Raw genomic sequence first — 22,792 nt, forward strand, 5'->3', positions numbered from 1 at the left:
CTTCCTCGCTTCAAAGGGTAGAGGAAGGGGAAAAAGGTCGCCTGCTGTGTCTGGCGCCCAGGACCAAAAGTGCTCCCCCGCCTTTGCCAAGTCCGTGCAGGTGGGGGGCCGTCTCCGAATCTCAGTCAGGCCTGGTTTCAATCGGTCCTGTATCCTTGGGTCTTAGACATAGTGTCCCAGGGGTACAAACTGGAGTTTCAGGGGATGCCCCCCCCCGCCGCTTTTTCAAATCAGCCTTGCCAGTTTCTCTTCCAGAAAAAGAAGTAGTTAATGCTGCAATACAGAAGCTGTGTCAACAGAAGGTCTTTGTCCCGGTTCCCCCGTCCCAATGGGGGGAAGGGATCTATTCGAGCCTCTTTGTCGTGCCAAAGCCGGACGGTTCGGTCAGACCGATTCTGAACCTAAAATCCCTCAATCCGTACTTGAAAACTTTTAAGTTTAAGATGGAATCTCTACGAGCTGTGATCTCCAGCCTAGAAGGGGGGGATTTTATGGCATCAGTCGACATAAAAGATGCCTACTTACACGTCCCGATATATCATCCTCATTAGGCCTTCCTAAGGTTTGCGGTACAGGATTGTCATTACCAATTTCAGACGTTGCCGTTTGGGCTTTCCACAGCCCCGAGGGTCTTCACCAAGGTGATGGCGGAAATGGTGGTACTCCTACGCAAGCAGGGTGTCACAATTATCCCGTACTTGGACGATCTCCTGATAAAGGCGAGATCAAAAGAGCAGTTGCTAAGAAATGTGGAACTCTTCCTGACGGTTCTGCAACATCATGGTTGGCTTCTAAATTTGCCAAAGTCCAGTTAATTCCGACAACTCGGCTGCCCTTCTTGGGCATGATCCTAGACACGGAACTACAGAGAGTGTTTCTTCCGGGGGAAAAAGCTCTGGAAATCCAGACCATGGTCAAGGAGATTCTGAAACCGGCAAGAGTGTCGATTCATCAATGCACTCGAGTGCTAGGGAAGATAGTTGCGGCTTACGAAGCCATTCCGTTTGGCAGGTTTCATGCCTGTGTGTTTCAGTGGGATCTGCTGAACAAATGGTCAGGGTCTCACCTGCACATGCATCGGAAAATAAGTCTATCTTCCAGGACCAGAATTTCTCTCCTGTGGTGGCTGCAAAGTTCTCACCTTCTAGAGGGACGCAGGTTCGGAATCCAGGATTGGGTCCTGCTGACCACAGATGCAAGTCTCCGAGGCTGGGGTGCAGTCACACAAGGAAGAAGTTTCCAGGGAAAATGGTCAAGCCAGGAAACTTGTCTCCACATAAACGTTCTGGAGTTAATGGCCATTTACAACGGCCTTCTGCAAGCGGAACACCTTCTTCGAGGTCTACCTGTCCTGATTCAGTCGGACAACGTAACAGCGGTGGTGTACGTAAACCGTCAGGGCGGAACAAAGAGCAGAGCGGCGATGGCGGAGGCCACAAGAGTTCTCCGCTGGGCGGAAAAGCACGTGAGCGCTCTGTCAGCAGTCTTCCTTCCGGGCGTGTACAACTGGGAAGCAGACTTCCTCAGCAGACACGATCTCCATCCGGGAGAGTGGGCTCTTCATCAAGAGGTATTTGCAGAAGTGACATGGCGGTGGGGGAATTCCTCAAATAGACATGATGGCATCTCGCCTCAACAAGAATCTTCCGAGGTTTTGTTCCAGGTCAAGGGACCCCCAAGCCAGTGCGGTGGACGCCCTGGTAACTCCGTGGGTGTTTTGGTCGGTATACGTGTTCCCTCCACTTCCTTTCATTCCAAAGGTGTTGAGGATCATAAGACGAACAAAGGTTGCGGCAGTACTCGTCGTTCCAGATTGGCCACGGAGGGCCTGGTATCCGGATCTTCAGGAATTGCTCATAGAAGATCCTTGACCGCTTCCTCTCAGAGAGGACCTGTTACTGCAGGGGCCATGCGTGTTTCCGGACTTACCGCGGCTGCGTTTGACGGCGTGGAGGTTGAACGCCAAATCCTAGCTCGTATAGGTATTCCCGGGGAAGTCATCCCCACTCTCCTTAAGGCTAGAAAGGAGGTCACGGCAAAACATTATCACCGTATTTGGAGAAAATGTGTTGTGGTGTGAAACCAAAACAGCTCCTGCGGAGGAGTTTCACTTGGGTCGTTTCCTCCATTTTTTGCAGGCAGGCGTGGATGCAGGCCTGAAATTGGGTTCCATCAAAGTGCAGATTTCGGCTTTGTCTATTTTCTTTCAAAAAGAATTGGCCTCCCTTCCTGAGGTTCAGACTTTCATGAAGGGAGTGCTACATATACATCCTCCATTTGTGCCACCAGTGGCACCGTGGTATCTTGAAGTGGTGTTACAGTTTATGTCTCACTGGTTTGAACCTTTGCAAAAGGTTGAGTTAAAGTTTCTCACTTGGAAAGTGGTCATGCTTTTGGCCTTGGCGTCTGCCAGATGAGTGTCAGAATTGGCGGCTTTGTCTCACAAGAGCCCATATTTTGTTTTTCATGTGGACAGAGCGGAGTTGAGGACTCGTCAACAATTTCTGCCGATGGTGGTTTCTTCGTTTCACATAAATCAGCTTATTGTGGTACCTGAGGCTACGGGTGCTGTGGCAATCCCAAAATCTCTTGATGCCGTAAGAGCTTTGAAAATTTATGTCGCCAGAACGGCTCTTGTTAGGAAAACAGAGACTCTGTTTGTCCTGTATGCTTCCAACAAGATTGGAAATCCTGCTTCCAAGCAGATTATTGCACGCTGGATTTGTAATACGATTCAGCACGCTCATTCTTCGGCTGGGTTGCCATTGCCGAAGTCAGTAAAGGCTCATTCTACCAGGAAGGTGGGCTCATCATGGGCGGCTGCCCGAGGGGTCTCGGAACTTCAACTTTGCCGAGCAGCTACGTGGTCGGGTTCAAACACTTTTGCTAAATTCTATAAGTGTGATACCCTGGCTGAGGAGGACCTCATGTTTGCTCAATCAGTGCTGCAGAGTCGTCCGCACTCTCCCGCCCAGGTTGGAGCTTTGGTATAGACCCCATGGTCCTTTTGGAGTCCCCAGCATCCTCTAGGATGTAAAAGAAAATAGGATTTTAATACCTGCCGGTAAATCCTTTTCTCCTAGTCCGTAGAGGATGCTGGGCGCCCATCCCAGTGCGTACTGTTACTTGCAGTTGTATTGTTGGTTGTTGTTTTCGGTTACACGATGGTTGTGTATCGGTTATGTTCAGCTTGTTGCTGTTTCTTTTCATTCATACTGTTATCTGGTATTCATGCTATTCCAGTTGTACGGTGTGTTTGTGGTGTGAGCTGGTATGTCTCTCACCCTTAGTTTAACAAAAATCCTTTTCCTCGAAATGTCCATCTTCCCTGGGCACAGTTCCTATAACTGAGGTCTGGAGGAGGGGAATAGAGGGAGGAGCCAGTTCACACCCAGTAAAAGTCTTAGTGTGCCCATGTCTCCTGCGGATCCCGTCTATACCCCATGGTCCTTTTGGAGTCCCCAGCATCCTCTACGGACTAGGAGAAAAGGATTTACCGGTAGGTATTAAAATCCTATTTTAATACAAAATATTAAAGACAAAACTCAAGCCCTTTGGGTCACCATAGAAACCGGGGATAAGGATATTATTCACATTGGGGTGATCTATAGACCACCAGGCCAGGGGCAGGATTTGGACAGGAACCTGCTGTTGGACATCACTAAAATGGCTTTAAAGGGAGAAGTCATAATCATGGGAGACTTTAATTTACCTAATGTAAATTGGGAGGGGTGTTTTGCAAGTTCAGCTACAAGTGGCAAATTTCAAAATTGCTTACAGGGAGCATCTCTCAAGCAATTGGTGAGGGAGCCCACTCGCAAAGCCTCAATATTATATTTAATTCTCAGAAATGGTGACAGGATATCAGACATATATGTGGGTGAGTACCTGGGATACAGTGATCTTCAAGCAGTATGGTTTAGTATAAAGACAGGATCCAACTCCTGTCACACAAAAACAAAGGTGTTGGATTTTAGGAATGCTGACTTTGAAAAAATGGGGAGATGTTTAAGTGATTCATTGGCGGACTGGAGGGACTTGGATGGAGTGCAGGAGAGGTGGGAAAACCTGAAAAGGGCAGTACTAAGGGCAACAGACCTTTGTATCAAAATGATTAGGAAAAGCACCAGGAAAAGGAAGCCAGTGTGGTTCACAAAAGAAATATCAACTAGTGTAAAAGCAAAAAAGATGGCTTTTAGGAAATACAAACAGACTCAAAATAAGAACCACAAAGAGGTGTATATTGACAGATGGAAGGATGCTAAGAAAGTGATCAGATGTGCAAAGGCAGAAGCTGAGGAGAAAATGGCCCAGTCAGTAGATAAAGGGGGCAAAACTTTTTTTTAAGTATGAAAGGAGAAAATCAAATGGAGGAATAATAAGACTTAAGACAGAGTGTGATTTTGGTGGAGAGAGACAAGGCAATAGCAGATCACCTAAATCATTATTTTTGCTCAGTATTTACTACAGAAGGAGAAGGGAAAGGGGCACAGTTAAGCTGCAAGAACATTCGTAAAAATAAGGTAGATGAAACTACATTTACAGAAGAGAAGGTCCTAACAGAACTTTCAAAATTAAAAGTGGAAAAATTAATGGGGCCAGATGGGATACACCCAAGGATACTAAAAGATGTGCTGGTGGCACCATTAACAGAATTATTTAACCAGTCACTAAATACAGGTGCCATTCCAGAGGACTGGAAAAGAGTGAATATAGTTCCACTGTACAAAAGTGGAAGCAAGGAAGAAGCAAGAAACTACAGACCAGTAAGCCTTACATTAGTAGTAGGGAAAGTAATGGAAAAACTATTAAAGGAAAGAGTTGTGGAATATCTTAAATCAAACAACTTACAAGATCCAAAACAGCATGGATTTACTGGTGGGAGATCATGCCAAACAAATCTTATTGACTTTTTTTGACTCTGTGATGAAAATAAAAGATTAAGGGGGAGCTGTAGATGTAGCATATCTAGACTTTAGTAAGGCATTTGACACTGTGCCACATCGCAGACTGCTAAATAAACTTGAAAGCATGGGGTTGGATTATAAAACAGTTAAATGGATAAGAACCTGGTTGCAGGATAGGAAACAGACAGTTGTAGTAAATGGAGTGCAATGGAAGGAAATGTTACCAGTTGTTGGTGACATTGCAAATGGTATTAAAGGGAAAGTATGCCTTTTTGCAGATGATACAAAGATTTGCAACAGGGTAGACACACCGACCGGGAGGGGTAAAACAAATGATTGATGACCTAGCTAGGCTTGAGAAATGGTCAAGAACATGGCAACTACAGTTTAATGCAAAAAAAAATGCAAAATCATGCACTTGTGTCTCAAAAACCCAAAGGCTAAATATAGTATCAAGGGTACTATAATGGAAACTACTGAAGAGGAAAGGGATTTAGGAGTCACTATTTCAAGTGACTTAAAGGCAGGAAAGCAATGCAGCAAAGCAATGAGAAAAGCAAGTCAGATACTTGGTTGCATAGCCAGAGGAATCAGTAGCAGGAAAAGTAATAATGCCACTGTATAGGTCATTGGTGCGGCCTCATCTTGAATACTGTGTCCAGTTCTGGAGACCATATCTCCAGAAGGATATAAATACATTAGAGAGTGTACAAAGAAGGGCAACTAAAATGGTGCATGGCCTACATCACAAAACTCGGAAAGGCTAAAAGATCTTAACATGTATAGTTTGGAGGAGAGAAGGGAAAGGGGGGACATGATAGAAACTTTCAAATATACCAAGGGTTTTAACAAAGTTCAGGAGGGAAACATTCTTCAAAGGAAGAGGAGTATTAGAACTCGAGGACATACACTAAAACTGGAGGGAGGCAGGTTCAGGGGAAATTTAAGGAAAAACTACTTCACAGAAAGGGTAGTGGACAAGTGGAATAACCTCCCGTCAGAGGTGGTAGAGGCTAAGACTGCAGAGCAATCTAACCACTTAACTGACGATTTATTTCGCCGAAAACCGCTCCGAAATTGTCGTTTTTTTTAATGAGTAAATTAGAACATTACTTTAACCATATCCCAAATGATTTTAGTTAACCCCCCCCCCCCCCAAAAAAAAAACATCGAAACATCGATCGGGAACACCGCGACCATCGCGGCTTTCATTTTGAAAGCCGAGACAGTATGCAGGTATACAGGGGGGGTCTGGGGGTGGCTTGGGAGGGTTCATTTACTCTCCCCAGCAGCTGCCATTGTCTGCAGCTGCTGGAGGGGGGGGATCCTGCCGTGCTGACTGATCAGCAGTGATCGGCAGCACGGCAGACACAGGGGAAGAGTGCAGGGAGGAGGAGGGACCTTCCGGTCCCTCTGACAGCAGCAGCGGAGGCAAGTTTATCTTCCCTGCCGCTGCTAACACTATCTGACTGGTCGCATCCTGTGCGACCAGGTCAGATAGAGCACTTGCAGGCATGGTCGCATCTGATGCGACCATGCCAGGCAAGTGGTTAAACATGCTTGGGATAGGCATATGAATATCCTTACAAAGAATTAAGGTTCAAAAAGGGTTGAGATTACCTAAAGAATAAAAAAAGGGGCAGACTAGATGGGCCAAGTGGTTCTTATCTGCCGTCAAATTCTATGTTTCTGCTGCGGGGTACACTGGGCTCTACAAGGAATGGACAATGGGGTGTAGAGTAGGATCTTGATCCGAGGCACCAACAGGCTCAAAGCTTTGACTTTTCCCAGAATGCATAGCGCCGCCTCCTATATCACCCCGCCTCCCTGCACAGGATCTCAGTTTTGTAGTTGGTGCTGCAGTAGCAGGCACTTAACAGAGGGGCTGCTCCAGGCAGCCCAAAGAAGAGCTTCTTTTCTGAGGAAAAAAGTGAAGACTTCAATGGCAGCAGCAGTGTTACATGTCAGTGGACTTTCACGGCTGCAGCTCCGGCTCTCCCCAGCGGCGATGTACACTCCCGAGCCCTGTTTGCCAGGTAACTACAGCAGGAGGCTCCAGTTTTCTTCTTGTCAGGCACACACGACGGGGGCTCTCCGGGATCGCATGGCCGCGCTTCGGGAGGTGGTAAGTGGGTCTTGCTTGCGGGACCCGGTCTTTATCGCAATCCGGCGCTGTCATTGGGAGGCGGGCCACGCGCGCTGGCAGTGGACACTGTGGCAGTACAGGCGATCCCACTAAATCACCAGGGCATGGGACAGGTCAGGTTTTCTCTATAAACCGTTTTATTTGAGCCCGCAGTACCCGGTGGTTTTACCAGCAGGGGGATAGAGCTTGGACCTGAAGTCCCTCCCCCAGCCCCAGGGCGCCATTTTCTGCAAATGTTCCCGCGCTGGAGCTGCATATCTGTCTCTCACTCACTCCCTGGCAGTGTCTGAGGCGCCATTATCCCTCAGCTCACTGTTCCTGGCAATGCTTGGGCAATTCCTCCTATGTAAAGCCGCCTGGTTGTCAGTGCTGTGACTTTACAAGACTCTTAAGTATTCTACCTGCCTTTTTTAGTCAGTGTTAGTTAAGAAAGAGTGCAGTTAGTCAGGGTTTCCTAGTACAATTACCCTGTGATATACATCCAGTTCTTACTGTGTACTGTTATATCTATTGTTATATAGCTGTGTAAGCTAGTCCAGTGCAGTATTATTGTTAGTAATAACCTCTGCATTGTAAAAACTGTGACTATTTGTGTGTGCATTTGATAGGTGAGTGGTGTCAATTTCATGTCTTTCACTCAACCTGCTATCCCTATATTCTATAACCTGAGGGGGCTTGGTGCGTCAGGTTTGATCTAATATAGGATTTTCACATATATACTGTATTACGTATTTTTCTCTGTGATTTAGTCACCATATCTCTCCTTTATCTCTGCTGGTGCTGACTACACTGCGCAGGGGTTTGGGCTAGAGGTATTGTGCTGCTGACAAATTGTACTGTGTTACCTGATACTGCAAGTTATATCATGTCTGCTTATGAGGGTAACGGTTCTGGGGCTGAACACACTGCCGGTGTTGCTGAAGCCGCAGATACCTATGAGGAGAATATAGCAGCTTTGGGCTCTGGTTCTGGGGGCTCCTTGCCCCCCAGTGGGACGGTGGCAACGGGGGCAAATAATGACCCGTCTTGGGCCGCTTTTTCCACGCTTCTGCATACGCTAGTTCATAAACTAACACCCCCTATGGGACCCCCAATGCCGGTACAACCGTTTGTGGTCCCTGCAGCTAATCCGCCGTGGGCGGACGATTTATCTGCTCAAATAAAGAAGTCGAACCAGTCCCTGACTACTAAAAAGTCTGACCGTCGCTCGCCTACATCCAAGGGGTACTCTAAGCGAGCGCTTGTCTCCTCACAATCCACTGCTGTCACTGACACCTCGTCGGATGAAGACAGCATTTACACTGACCCCACAGGTTCTGACTCAGATACGGCTGATGGGGAGGGTGGTTCAAATGTGGATGTTCCTGATCTTTTGGAGGCTATTAAGTTAATTTTACAGATTACGGATGATCCCGAGCCGTCCGTTCCTCCTAAGAAACCAGATAGGTTCAAGCGTCAGAAGGTGATTAAACAAGTTTTACCTCACTCTGACCACCTAGTGGATATACGTCAGGAACCCTGGGAAAACCCGGGCACGAAGTTTGTGCCTCAAAAGAAGATGATGGCTCACTATCCCCTCACGCCGGAGCTGTCTAAGAATTGGGAAACGCCTCCTCCAGTGGACTCACATGTGGCTAGGATGGTGGTTTCCTCAGCTCTGCCGGTCACCACCGCCACGTCTCTAAAAAAGCCTACGGATAAACGGGTGGAGGGTTGTCTGAAAGCGATTTACACCCTCACGGGTGCTGCACAAAGGCCCACTATTGCAGCTACTTGGGCGGCAGAGGCCATTGAAGCATGGGCCTTGGAGTAGATGCTGAAATCTCCTCTGACCATGCTAGACAATGCTTGTCTTATATTGTCACAGCTTCTCATTATATTAAAGAGGCGGCTTCTGATGCCGGTATCCTGGCAGCCAAGGCCTCTACTACGTCAGTCCTGGCTCGCCAGATATTGTGGCTGAGATCCTAGTCTGTGGATCTGTACTCCTAAAAACCCTGGAGTTACTCCCTTTTAAGGGAGATATTCTGTTTGGGGAGGATTTAAATAAGATTGTGGCTGACTTGGCTACTGACAAAACTGCCTGTCTGCCAAGTACTGCTCCTTCTGTGTCGAAGGCTAAAGGTACTTCCTTTCGCCCCTTTCGTCCTTCAGGTAAAGCAAAAGGTCAGGCGTACAACAAGCAGGCCCGCACTTCCAAACCTGGTAAGCCTAAGCCCAAAAGAGCCTGGGTGGCCCGTCAGCCAGCTTCCAAGACAGATAAGCCTGCCGCATGACGGGGCGGGCCTCCCTCTGGGGGATCCCAGGGTGGGGGGCCGGCTTCTAGGGTATACCCTGGAATGGTTTAAGACCACTTCAGATGCCTGGGTACGGGAAGTCGTCTCTCGAGGTTATGCCATAGCCTTCAAAAACCGACCCCCTCATCAATTTTGCCAGGCAGATGTCCCGTTGGACAAGACAAAGGCAAACACTCTACATTCGGTGGTACAGACCCTCCTGGATACAGGAGTCGTAGTACAGGTGCCTCTTGCGCAGAGGGGCCGGGGGTACTATTCTCCACTGTTTCTAGTCACGAAACCGAATGGGTCCTCCCGGCCCATTCTCAACCTCAAGGCATTGAACAGGTTTGTGAAGGTTTCCAAGTTCTGGATGGAAACCCTTCGCTCTGTAGTTCTGGCCTTGGAACGTGGGGACTACATGGTCTCCCTGGACATACAGGATGCTTACCTGCATATTCCTATAGCAGTGTCTCATCAGCAATACCTGAGATTTGCGATTGGCAACTGCCATTACCAGTTTCGGGCGTTACCTTTTGGTTTAATAATGGCTCAGCGAGTCTTTACAAAAGTCATGGCGGTGATGACGGTGGTACTCCGCCGTCAAGGGGTCAGGATACTGCCGTATTTGGATGACTTGTTAATCCTGGCAAATTCCCCAGAACTTATCCTGCGTCATCTAGAAGTGACGTGACGGTTTCTACAAGCCCACGGGTGGCTCATCAATTGGAAGAAGTCATCCCTGATCCCTGCTCAGAGCATTGTGCATCTGGGAGCACTATTGGACACTCACAACCAGCGGTTGTTCCTGTCTCAGGACAAAGTCCTGAAACTTCAGGACAGGATTCGTTGCTTCCTATCTCGTTCGCAAGTGTCGATACATTCGGCGATGCAGGTGCTGGGCCTCATGGTGTCAGCATTCGACATGGTGGAGTACGCTCAATTTCACTATTGCCCTCTCCAGAGGCTGATTCTAGCCAAATGGGACGGCCTGCTTCACCGGATCAGGTCTCAAATGATCTCATTGACTCCGGAGGTCCGTCTGTCGCTGCTCTGGTGGCTCCGGGACCAACAACTGTGCAGGGCGCGTCCGTTCTGGATATCCGACTGGGTCCTGTTGACAAGAGATGCCGGTCTAAGAGGTTGGGGCGCGGTGCTGCAGCAACACTACCTTCAGGGGCGGTGGACCAAGGAGGAGTCCCTCCTCTCAATCAATATTCTGGAGTTGGTCTTCAATGCCTTGAACCTAGCCCAGCATTTAATTCAGAACCGTCCTGTTCAAGTACAGTCGGACAACTCCACCACAGTGGCTTACATAAATCATCAAGGTGGCACTTGAAGCCGCCTAGCAATGAAGGAAGTCTCACAGATTCTACAGTGGGCAGAACGCCATCTACCGGCCATATCGGCAATATTCATTCCGGGAGTCCTGAATTGGGAAGCGGACTTTCTCAGTCGTCAGGGCGTGCATGCCGGCGAGTGGGGCCTCCATCCAGAAGTGTTTCAACTCCTAGTGGAAAGGTGGGGCCTTCCAGACGTAGATCTGATGGCGTCTCGACACAATCACAAGGTTCCGGTCTTCGGAGCAAGGACAAGGGATCATCAAGCAGCATTCGTGGATGCGCTGGCGGTACCGTGGAGGTTTCGGCTTCCGTACGTGTTCCCTCCGGTGTCACTCCTGCCCAGGGTAATTTGGAAGTTCAAGCAAGAAAAAGGAATTCTGCTTCTCATAGCTCCAGCGTGGCCCAGACGGCACTGGTTCTCAGACCTGCAAGGCCTATCGTCAGAGCGTCCAATTCTACTTCCACAACGCCCAGACCTCCTCGTTCGGAGCCCCTGTGTCTACCAGTACCTAGCCCGGCTGTCTTTGACGGCGTGGCTCTTGAAGCTTCCGTCTTAAGGGCTAAAGGGTTTTCTGAGGCGGTCATTCAAACTATGTTGCGGGCCCGGAAACCGGCTTCGGCTCGGATTTACTATAGGGTCTGGCATTCTTACTTTGTTTGGTGTGGATCTAACGATTATGACGCTTCCAAGTTTAGTATAGCCAAGTTGTTGGCTTTTCTTCAGCAGGGCTTGGACTTAGGCCTGCGTGTGGCCTCCCTTAAGGTTCAAATATCTGCCTTGTCGGTGTGGTTTCAGAGAAAAATTGCGACCTTACCTGATGTGCATACCTTTACTCAGGGCGTGTTGCGTATCCAACCTCCCTATGTCCCGCCTGTGGCTCCTTGGGACTTGTCGGTGGTTTGGGAGGCGTTACAAGAGTCTCCGTTTGAACCTCTTGGTTCAGCTGACCTTAAGTGGCTTTCCCTTAAGGTGGTGTTTCTGCTGGCTATTGCTTCAGCTAGAAGAGTGTCGGATTTGGTTGCCTTGTCCTGTAGTTCCCCATATCTGCTATTTCACCGTGACCGGGCGGTTCTTAGGACTCGTCCCGGCTATCTACCTAAGGTGGTTTCTTCGTTCCACCTTAATCAGGAGATTGTAGTTCCGGCACTTGTTTCTCTTGATCTGTCTCCCAAAGAGCTGTCTTTGGATGTGGTACGACTCTCCATATCTATGTGAAGAGAACTGCTCCTATTAGGAAATCTGATTCTCTCTTTGTTGTGTTTGGGTTTCACATACGTGGCTAGCCTGCTCACAAGCAAACTCTGGCCAGATGGATTAGAATGGTGATTGCACATGCTTATGTGAAGGCTGGTCTCTCTGCTCCTGATCACATTAAGGCCCATTCTACTCGGTCTGTTGGACCTTCTTGGGCGGCCCAACGTGGTGCGACCGTTGAACAATTGTGCAAGGCGCCTCCGTGGTCCTCTGTGAACACGTTCATAAGATTCTATGCCTTCGATACTGCCACTTCCCAGGATGCTTCCTTTGGACGCCGGGTTCTTGTGCCCGCTACAGTGCGTCCCCTCCCATATGGAACTGCTTTAGGACATCCCCATTGTCCATTCCTTGTGGAGCCCAGTGTACCCCGCAGCAGAAAATGAGTTTTATGGTAAGAACTTACCTTTGTTAAAACTTTCTGCGAGGTATACTGGGTTCCACAAGGCGCCCACCCTGACGCACTTAGCTTCTTTGGGTTGGTATGGCATTAGCCGCTGACACGTCTCCTGTCGTGAGATTTCGGTGTTGTGGCTACTAACCGTTGTCGTCTCTTTTCCTACTACTGCATTGGACTGGTTAACTAAAAACTGAGATCCTGTGCAGGGAGGCGGGGTGATATAGGAGGCGGCGCTATGCATTCTGGGAACAGTCAAAGCTTTGAGCCTGTTGGTGCCTCGGATCAAGATCCTGCTCTACACCCCATTGTCCGTTCCTTGTGGAGCCCAGTGTACCTCGCAGAAAGAGTTTTAACAAAGGTAAGTTCTTACCATAAAACTCGTTTTTTGTCATTCCCACATTCCCTGAACAAGCAGCTTAGCGACATAGTTGAAGTTGAGAGGCATGTTCGGTAGATTATGCCTGAACAAGAACGACCCGCTGGTGCGCGCATCGTTCAGGCATGCACACTAGACGATATGAACAATAGATCTTTGTTATCGTTCATATAGTCTAGTGTTATTGCCCAGTGTGTACGGGGCTGCTGGTGGAGAGGATAGAGTCCATGCTCAGGTTAATGGTTTCTGCACTACTTCTGTGTCAAAATGAAATAATTACTTGTTTGGTGGGTTGTTTTGTATATACTGTACATCCAATTGTGTTTTTTTGGTGACTTTTTTTGTCCTTAAAACTGCATCAGTCACAGATTTACTGCAGTGTTCTTTATGTGACTGATGTGGTTCATGTGGTGTTTTTAAAACAACACTCCTCAATCTCTAATTTTTGCATATTAAATGATTGTTCTTTTTGTAGATCCTCTTGCTATGGGTCCCCAGAAAGCTCTGGAAACCATTGGAGCCAACCTGCAGAAGCAATATGAAAACTGGCAGCCACGGGTGAGTTATCTTACAGCAGTTGCATAATTTTCCGTCTAAGCTACAATCCAAAATGTTCAAACTCAACTATAGGATTTAGTTTACTGATGTAGTAAAATTAATGAGATTATTTAACGTTTTTTTCAGCATTTTAAAATTTTAGCTCAAGTTTGTTTAGTTTTGCTTGGATGGGCAAAGTGTAAAATGACCACTGTAACCCCTTTCCATACACTGACGGGAGAGAAGTGTATCTACCTCGCTATGAGAAACATTTGTCTGTTACTAAAATATAATTACTAGGAATTTACCTTGAAGTCTTCTTTAATAAACTAATTGAAAGTAAGTCTAATAAGAGTTGAATAAAATCTTCCTCATGATTAAACATACATGTACTCGCACACATACACACTGTATATAGACTTGAAGACTTGAGTGTGTGTGGTATATAATTTCTTGCATTTTTAGTAATTTGCCCTACTTTTACTGCTTCATCACTGCAGAATAGTAACGTCATGAAGCCAGAGTGCCATTGTTCTAGAACCTCAAAAAAAATAAAGAGCAGAATAGAACATATTTCCTATGGTGACACATCTGTCAAAAGGGGAATGTAAACCCAGCCCAGTGTCAGACAGAATAAGACTGTAATACAATTAACAGGTGTGAGGCTTGGGCGACGGATGAATCAGTCATTCAGACAGGACATCAGAAACTACAGCTGGCAGCAGCTCACTTCTGTGTAACAAAGCCTCTTTTAAAAGCAATTAGTAGATGCTGGCAAGTATTTTGCAGAAGGCTTTGCATCAATAGCTGCTAATATGATCAATGTTTTGTGTACTCTTCCTGGTCATGCTCCCATACAAAACATGTATTTTATGAGTACTGTATCAGGTCATACTTCCACATGAAACATGTATTGTCTGAATGGGTGTGGTATGGAAGGTTGATAGTAACTAGGTCGACAGTGTCTAGGTCGACCACTACTGGTTGACAGTAACTAGGTCGACAGGGTCTCTAGGTCTACAGGGTTTTTAGGTCGACATGGTCTAGGTCAAAAGGTCGCCATGATTTTTTAATGTTTTTTTTAATGTATTCTTCGTAGAGTGACTGGGAACCCCAATTAGTGCACCGTGTCCCATTGCATGGCTCGATTCGCTCGCCATGCTTCGGGCAAAGTGCCTCGCTGCGCTCGGCACAGGTTACCTTTCCCAATTGTAGTCCACGTGGATCTTTAAGTATGAAAAGGTTCAAAAAAAGAAAAAAATTGTGAAAAACTCATGTCGACCTTTTGACCTGTCGACCTAGTTACTGTTGACCTAGAGACCGGATACCTGTCTGAATACTATGTGTGTTCTTGCTTCACATGAGAAATGTCTGTTGTCTGAGGGAAGTAGCACTGCTATACAAATGAATAGGAGTCTGAGATTGGGCAATAGCATTTGTCCTTTAAACACACATGTAGTGTGGTTCAGTGCTGGTAACACAGTTTGACTATAACTCTGAGCACAAGAAAATGACAACTGTGAAGGTGTAGACGTACTGTGTCCCTTTTATACTATACTTATGATTATTACCGGATACTGATTAATGCAAAAGTCTTTGGCCAAGGAAGATAATTGCTAATAAAAGAAAAAAGTGTAATCTTCACGCTAGGCTCAATTTTTTTTAAAGGGCAAAATGCACCCGCCCATTTAATAGCACCCTGATAACACAGCCAGCCACCGCATGAATAGATTGTGTGAGCATGGCTTCTATTCACATTAAATGGAGAACTTGGGGGAAGCCCATCACTGACGTCATGCTTGGGGCATGCCCCCATTCGTGACATCGAAGGGGCTGGACGGCCCCCAATGGTGATGCCAACGGGGCTGCGCACCCTTTTTCTGTGTGCGCTCTACATGCCCGGAACCCCTGCGCCCTACCCTGCCCGGAATCCTGTGGGGGAATACTAATATGTAGTGAAATAATGAAAATATTCATCATAATGTTTCACATGAAGTTATAACAAAACATTATTAAAAGTATAATTTTATAGTAGAACATAAATTTCAGATTAACTTTGGCTTTCATCAGTGTGTCCTCCTTCGGTGAGTATCACTGCTTCACATAATTTGGGCATTTGAGGCATCAACCTTTTCTAAAGTTTCATAAGTTATGCCTTTGCATGCCTTGTTTAGATATACCCGTAGGTTTTTAGTATTCGTTGGAGTCTGACTTTTCTGTCTAATTTACCCCAGAGTTGCTCAGTGTCCAAGCCACTAATGGTTGGCATGCATTAGTTCGAAATAGAGAAAAGGTCGACATGTAAAAAGTTGACAGTGCTTATAGTGTACAACAGGCTCAAATGGTCGACGCACACATTGTCAACACAGCTCTGTGGGTGGGTGTTTTTTTAGTGTTTTAAGCAAGTTTTTCATACTTTACCATCTATGTGGACTTCGATTGAAATAATAGTAACTTACTCTGCCCAATGCATGGCGAAGCAGTACATTAAATGGGCTTCCATATGCTTTGACAGCGAAAATGACACCCAAAAAAACGTAATGTTGTATTCATTTTTTGGGGTCAACCATTTGTCATGTCAACCTTTTCACGTGTTGACCTTTTGACCCTGTCGATTTAATGCATGTCAACCATTAGTGGTTGACCTAATGACTGTAGACCTTTTCCATGTAGATCTGTTGATTCCTACCAGTGTTTCCCAATGAGATTAAGAGCTGGTGACTGAGGAGGCCATGTCATAATGTGTTGAACTTTCTGCTTTTCTTTACGTTTCAAATAATTGATACACAATTTAGATGTGTGCTTAGGGTCGTTAACTTGTTGTATGATGAACCTCTTTCCAAAATTTCAAGTTCCTCTTTGGACAATGTGATGTACTAAAATACTGTGGTATTGTTTCATATCCATAGTTGATGTTGTTATTTGAACTAAATCTCCAACTTTCCTCTGCTAAAACCACCCCAAATCATGACATGACCGACATCATGTTTAACTGTATAACTTATACAATTATCTAACACACGTTCTCTGACCATACTGGCATCTTCTGGTTCCCAAAAGTTCAAATTTGGACTTGTCAGGCCAAAATACTTTTTTCTGCTGATCCACAGTCCAATACTGAGGTTCTTTGGGCCATCGAAGACCTTTTTATTTTATTTTCAGACCTCAACAATGGTGTTCTGCAAGCTATGCGACCATTTACAACGACCTTACACAGACCTCCTTTAACTGTATAAACTGATACTGGCATTAGTATAATTTTATTGAGTTCTTCTTTGAATGCAGTTGCTGAGAGTCTTTGGTTTCACTTACTCATTAGGATAATGTATTTATCTTCCCTTTTTGATATACACCTGGCTTGTCTAGAATGTTTTATTAGTCACATTTGTACCTGTATCGAGCTAATGTATATGTTACACTACACTGTGTAGGGGTGGTCTTTTGTATGCCGGCGGTCGGGCTACCGGCGCTCAGTATACCGGCGCCGGGAGCCCTACAGCCGGCATACCGACACTTATTTTCCCTCGTGGGGGTCCACGACCCCCATAAAGGGAGAATAAAATAGTGTGGCGCGCGTAGCGTGGCGAGCCCGCAAGGGGCTCATTTGCGCTCGCCACGCTGTCGGTAAGCCGGCGGTCGGGCTCCCAGCGCCGGGATGCTGGTCGCCGGGAGCCCGACCGCCGGCCAGCCGTAGTGAACCCCTGTGTAGTAGTATTTTTTTAGCAATTTGTTGATGAGTATAATAATAATTTTATTTATATCGCGCTTTTTCTCCAAACAGAACTCAAGACACTTAACAGATGTAAAAAACAAAGCACTTAGTATAAAAGATTTAAGTAATACAGCAATAGACAAACCACACAGAAATTAAAAGAAAGATAAGAGAACCTACAGTAGGGAGCATAGTAAGCATACTGCCTCGTTGGTGCAGACATTTTGGGTATTCATTTCTACGGATTCTATGTATTCCCCCATGAAAGGTACCAGGTGGGACAGCTGTGTTTGGCGAACTACGTATGATCAATCTGGGTGGAATAGGTCACATCCTGAAGAGATGACACAAAATGGGGGGTTGGAGTAGGGTACCAACTAGACAGGTCCATGTATGTTCATGTATATTTTTTTATCCCATCCAGGAGTGTACCAAGAGGGGCAGCCATGTTGGGCGCACTACGAAGGTTACACTGGGGGGAGGGGGGTGTAAGCCATACAAGGACCCAAGGCATATATAGATAAACTGGTATAGTATTATGATATATCCTGTATTGGTAGATTTACGTGAAGCACATCCTGCCCATAGAGGAACCATCCGAGGCTCCCATCTGGGGGGTTGCTGCCAGCTGGGTGTGCAAACAGTGGAGGTACAGCATACAGGTATAGCATACAGTGTGTGTGAGGATGCAGTGATGTGACCGGCGGTCTCACAATACCGCTCCCTACATCCCGCCCACGTAGAATCTCGACAGTCGGCATGCCAACTAGGAGGGACTATTCCCACTTGTGGGTGTCCACGACACCCAAAGAGTGCTCGGCACTGAGCCCGCAAGGGACTTATTGTGTTCTACCCCCTTCCGCTGGCATTCCACTGCCGGGATCCCAATGGAGGTATGCTGACCGCTGGTCAGCTTGACGAGTTGGAGGCTTATACTGTTTCCAGGCTTTGGCTAATTGATAACTAGCCATGCTAGCAATGTGGAGAATCAATATGACAATTTGAGAGTTAGGCATCTGTCAGAATGAGGCACACAAGAGCATGTTAGCCTGGGTGAGTGAAAGACTGAGGGCCATTATTGAGCTGATAAGCGATTGGACCATCGATCAAGAAGGGGTAATACGTGGACAGGTCCATCAGATATAATAAAAGGTGCCAACATGGCCGCATCCCTGACGGCATTGTCAGACACATTGGGGATGATCCGATGTAATCACTCAGGAACAAGATACAGGTTGAGTATCCCTTATCCAAAATGCTTGGGACCAGAGGTACTTTGGATATGGGATTTTTCCGTATTTTGGAATAATTGCATACCATAATGAGATATCATGGTGATGGGAACTAAATATAAGCACAGAATGCATTTATGTTACATATACTACTTTTACACACAGCCTGAAAGTAATTTTAGCCAATATTTTTTATAACTTTGTGCATTAAACAAAGTGTGTCTACATTCACACAATTCATTTATGTTTCATATACACCTTATATACACAGCCTGAAGGTCATTTAATACAATATTATTAATAACTTTGTGTATTAAACAAAGTTTGTGTACATTGAGCCATCAAAAAACAAATGTTTCACTATCTCACTCTCACTCAAAAAAGTCCGTATTTCGGAATATTCCGTATTTCGGAATATTTGGATATGGGATACTCAACCTGTACCACCAAGAATATACCATGTAGGCATTCTCCCTAATAAACAAGCTAATAAACACTTTGAAACCGATTGTCTAATCATAATTCATGTTTCTTTCTCAAGAGGGCTGATTCCCACACTATGTCTTGGGTAGCCAAGGACAGAGAATCCAGAACCAAAATTAATTATAGAGGTAGGAAATGGTGCCCTTATCCTGGGGTTGATACAAACAAAGCCTGTCTAGCAGAGTGGCGTTGCGCATTGAGCTGGCAGAGGAAAGAGAAGAACTGAAAGTGCCGGATTTGGATGTCTGGATAATAGCAGTAGTGGGGCAAATGGCTTCAGGTCTGGATTTTCCGCAAAGGACTGTGGGGAGAACCAAACCTAGATATGGCAAAACCGGTTGATATCAGACACCATGTGTGAAGACTGCTAGGAAAAACAGAAGGGTTATGCAGCAAGGTGGTCTGAGGGGAGGCTAGATCAATTTAATGAGAGGGAGAGTATTAAATTAAATAAAGGGAATAAATACATAAGGCGTATTTATTGTTGAGGTTGTCCCATTGAGAGCATAAGTTCAATAGTATGTTGTCCATTTTTTTTTTTTTTTTTTTTTGCAATCACGCAGATTTATATATCTCTTGCTTTGAGAGATGACCAAATGCTTCAGGATAGCAAAATAATAAATAGCTCTACCTTATAATATTCTTGCATATACAAAAAGTATGGAGAAATCCTAGACATATAGTAAAAAGTGTATTAAGTAGAAGTTGCAGAACAAGATAGATAAACTGATAAGTGAAAGTCTTCTGAAGATGGAAAACCTAAGTAATTGCCATATCGGAGCACTATTCTTAGTATACAGTAACCTATTACATGAATTACTAAGCATTGTCTCTGCAGTTACATAGCTATTCTGTGACCCCACACTGCTTATTCACCATGAAGTCATTTGACTTGCCTCTATTGCCCCAAGACACAACAGAAGCCTTCTGATCCTCCATTTCACACATTATTTAATTGCTCCCTGAGATTCTTTTATTAGCAGATGATATCTTGGTGAGGCTGAGAAATGTGCCCAGGGCAAGGAGTGGGTTAAGCCGAGAGTCCAGTTCTGCAGTTCTTCTGATCATTCAGAAAGACACAGCATTGCAAAGCAGATCACGTACATGTTTATTGCACTCTATGGTGCTCTCAAGTTTTGTTCTTTCTCTTTTTTTTTTTTTTTTTCTCCTCCCTGCAATAATAAACTGAACATGGTATACTAACTGCAGTGAAACAATGCAAGGTTTATTGAGATTTTCCAGATTGTTTTCATGTAAATGCTTGAAATGACAATTGGGTTGCTCACTGTAGAGAAGACTTCTGGAATTTATGGGAAAAAAGTTGATCATCTTAGGATGTCGAGCAAAGTCTCCCAGTTGGGTGTGGTATGGAAGGTAGATAGTAACTAGGTCGACCACTATTGGTCGACAGTAACTAGGTCGACAGGGTCTTTAGGTCGACATGGTCTAGGTCAAAAGGTCGACATGAGTTTTTTATTTTTGTCGTTTTCTTCGTAGAGAGACCGGGAACCCCAATTAGTTCAGTGTCCCCTCACATGGCGTGCTTTGCTCGCCATGCCTCGAGCAAGATGCCTCGCTCCGCTACCGCTTCGCTCGGCACAGATTACCGTTCCAATCGTAGTCCACGTGGATCGTTAAGTATGATAAGGTTAAAAAAAAAGAAGAAAAAAATTGTGAAAAACTCACTTCGACCTTTTGACCTGTCAACCTAGAGCCCCTGTCGACCTAGAAACACTGTCGACCTAGTTACTGTAGAACTAGAGACCGTAACAGTTATTTCAGCAGGCTGCAGAGAGATACTGTCACTGATTTTTTTTTTTTAGCTCTTTCAGTACAGCACAATGTATTAGCTTTTATGTCTACAGTGTTTTGTGAAATGTTGCTTAGCAATATACACAGATGTGCATTGCTGTTCAGGTTTAATTCTACAGGCCCTTTGAGCTGAATAAAGAAGCTTGAGAAGGCTCAGACACGCCTACAGTATGGTAAAGCTACATATGTTTGTGGATAGTCCGTGCACAATAGATATATAACTTTATTGAGTTGTGGTCGTCTTTTATTGTTTTAGGAGCTTTGTCAATGTGCATGGTAGCAAAGGTGCAAGACCAGGGTTCCTCTTGCACCATGGACGTTGCACCTCTGCAGAAATGAGAACTACAGATATTTGGAATACTAGGAGCTCTTTTCCAGCCCTCCTCAATATACAGTCCTCATGTCCCCATGGATACAGCTTTCCTCTCCTAGGGGTTTGCTATCAACTGTTTATCATCATATTTTATCAGCTAATAGCTGCCAACAATCCCTCAAATTAGCATTGAACCATTATGTGAGGGAGACATTGGATTTAGATGAATGGTCAGTACTAATATTTCTCTAACGTCCTAGTGAATGCTGGGGACTCCGTAAGGACCATGGGGAATAGACGGGCTCCGCAGGAGACAGGGTACTCTAAGAAAGAATTAGGACTACTGGTGTGCACTGGCTCCTCCCTCTATGTCCCTCCTCCAGACCTCAGTTAGAATCTGTGCCCGGACAGAGCTGGGTGCACTTTAGTGAGCTCTCTTGAGCTTCCTAATAAGAAAGTATTTTGTTAGGTTTTTTATTTTCGGAGAGATCTGCTGGCAACAGACTCTCTGCTACGTGGGACTGAGGGGAGAGAAGCAAACCTACTAACTGCGGATAGGTCGTGCTTCTTAGGCTACTGGACACCATTAGCTCCAGAGGGATCGAACACAGGAACTCGCCCTTGGTCGTCCGATCCCGGAGCCGCGCCGCCGTCCCCCTCGCAGAGCCAGAAGGCAGAAGCCGGCGAGAGAAGCAAGAAGACTTCAAAATCGGCGGCAGAAGACTCCTGTCTTCATATGAGGTAGCGCACAGCACTGCAGCTGTGCGCCATTGCTCCCACATTACACCCACACACTCCGGTCACTGTAGGGTGCAGGGCACAGGGGGGGGTCGCCCTGGGCAGCAATTAGAGACCTCTTGGCAAAGTGGGCATATATACAGTTGGGCACTGTATATATGCATGAGCCCCCGCCATTATTTTACACAAAATCGCGGGACAGAAGCCTGCCGCTGAGGGGGCGGAGCTTCTTCCTCAGCACTCACCAGCGCCATTTTCTCTCCACAGCTCCGCTGAGAGGAAGCTCCCCAGGCTCTCCCCTGCAGAAGCACGATAGAAGAGGGTGAAAAAGAAAGGGGGGGCACATAAATTTGGCGTAAAAACAATATATACAGCAGCTACTGGGTTAACACTACGTTACTGTGTGATTCCTGGGTCATATAGCGCTGGGGTGTGTGCTGGCATACTCTCTCTCTGTCTCTCCAAAGGGCCTTGTGGGGGAACTGTCTTCAAATAGAGCATCCCCTGTGTGTGTGGTGTGTCGGTACGTGTGTGTCGACATGTCTGAGGTAAAAGGCTCCCCTAAGGAGGAGATGGAGCTAATGTGTGTGAGAGGGTGTCTCCGTCGACAACGCCGACACCTGTTTGGATATGTGTAAGTGCTAAGGTGAATTTATTGCACAAAAGATTAGAGAACAGACAGGAAATCTACCCATGTCTGTCCCTATGGTGCAGAGACCTTCAGAGTCTCACAATGCTCACTATCCAAAATAATAGACACTGATATCGACACGGAGTTTGACTCCAGTGTCGACTACGATAATGCAAAGTTACAACCATAATGGCAGAAAAGTATTCAATATATGATTATTGTAATAAAAGATGATTTGCATATCACTGATGACTCATCTGTCCCTGACACAAGGGTACACATTTTAAGGGGAAGAAAGCTGAGGTAAATTTCCCTCCTCTCATGAGGAAAAAGAGCGGGAATCTCCAGACAAGAGACTGCAGCTTCCCACAAAGAATGCTCAGGCAGTATCCTTTCCCCACTAGGGCCAGGATGTGATGGGAATCTTCCCCTAGGGTGTCACGTTTGCCCAAAAGGTAGCCCTAGCTATTCTCAGGGATCCTGCAGATAGCGTGCACATTTGGGTACACTACTCAGACCGGCGATTGTGTCGGCATGGGTTTATAGCGCTGTGGCGGCGTGGACAGGTACCTTATCAGCAGAGATTGAGACCCTAGTATGTGTATATATATATATATATATATATATATAT

General features: G+C 45.9%; 1 protein-coding gene across 4 annotated transcripts in view; it reads left to right on the forward strand.

Moving 5' to 3' along the window:
- RPTOR (regulatory associated protein of MTOR complex 1) overlaps positions 1-22,792 on the forward strand; it is a 704,097-nt gene that overhangs the window by 256,294 nt on the left and 425,011 nt on the right. For all 4 annotated transcript variants that reach the window (XM_063961080.1, XM_063961083.1, XM_063961081.1 and 1 more), the window contains exon 3: positions 13,179-13,261. In XM_063961080.1, coding sequence (XP_063817150.1) covers positions 13,179-13,261 — 83 coding nt within the window. The remainder of the gene's footprint in view (positions 1-13,178; positions 13,262-22,792) is intronic.

Source organism: Pseudophryne corroboree, chromosome 3 (genome assembly GCF_028390025.1).
Source record: "Pseudophryne corroboree isolate aPseCor3 chromosome 3, aPseCor3.hap2, whole genome shotgun sequence".
Taxonomy (NCBI): domain Eukaryota; kingdom Metazoa; phylum Chordata; class Amphibia; order Anura; family Myobatrachidae; genus Pseudophryne; species Pseudophryne corroboree.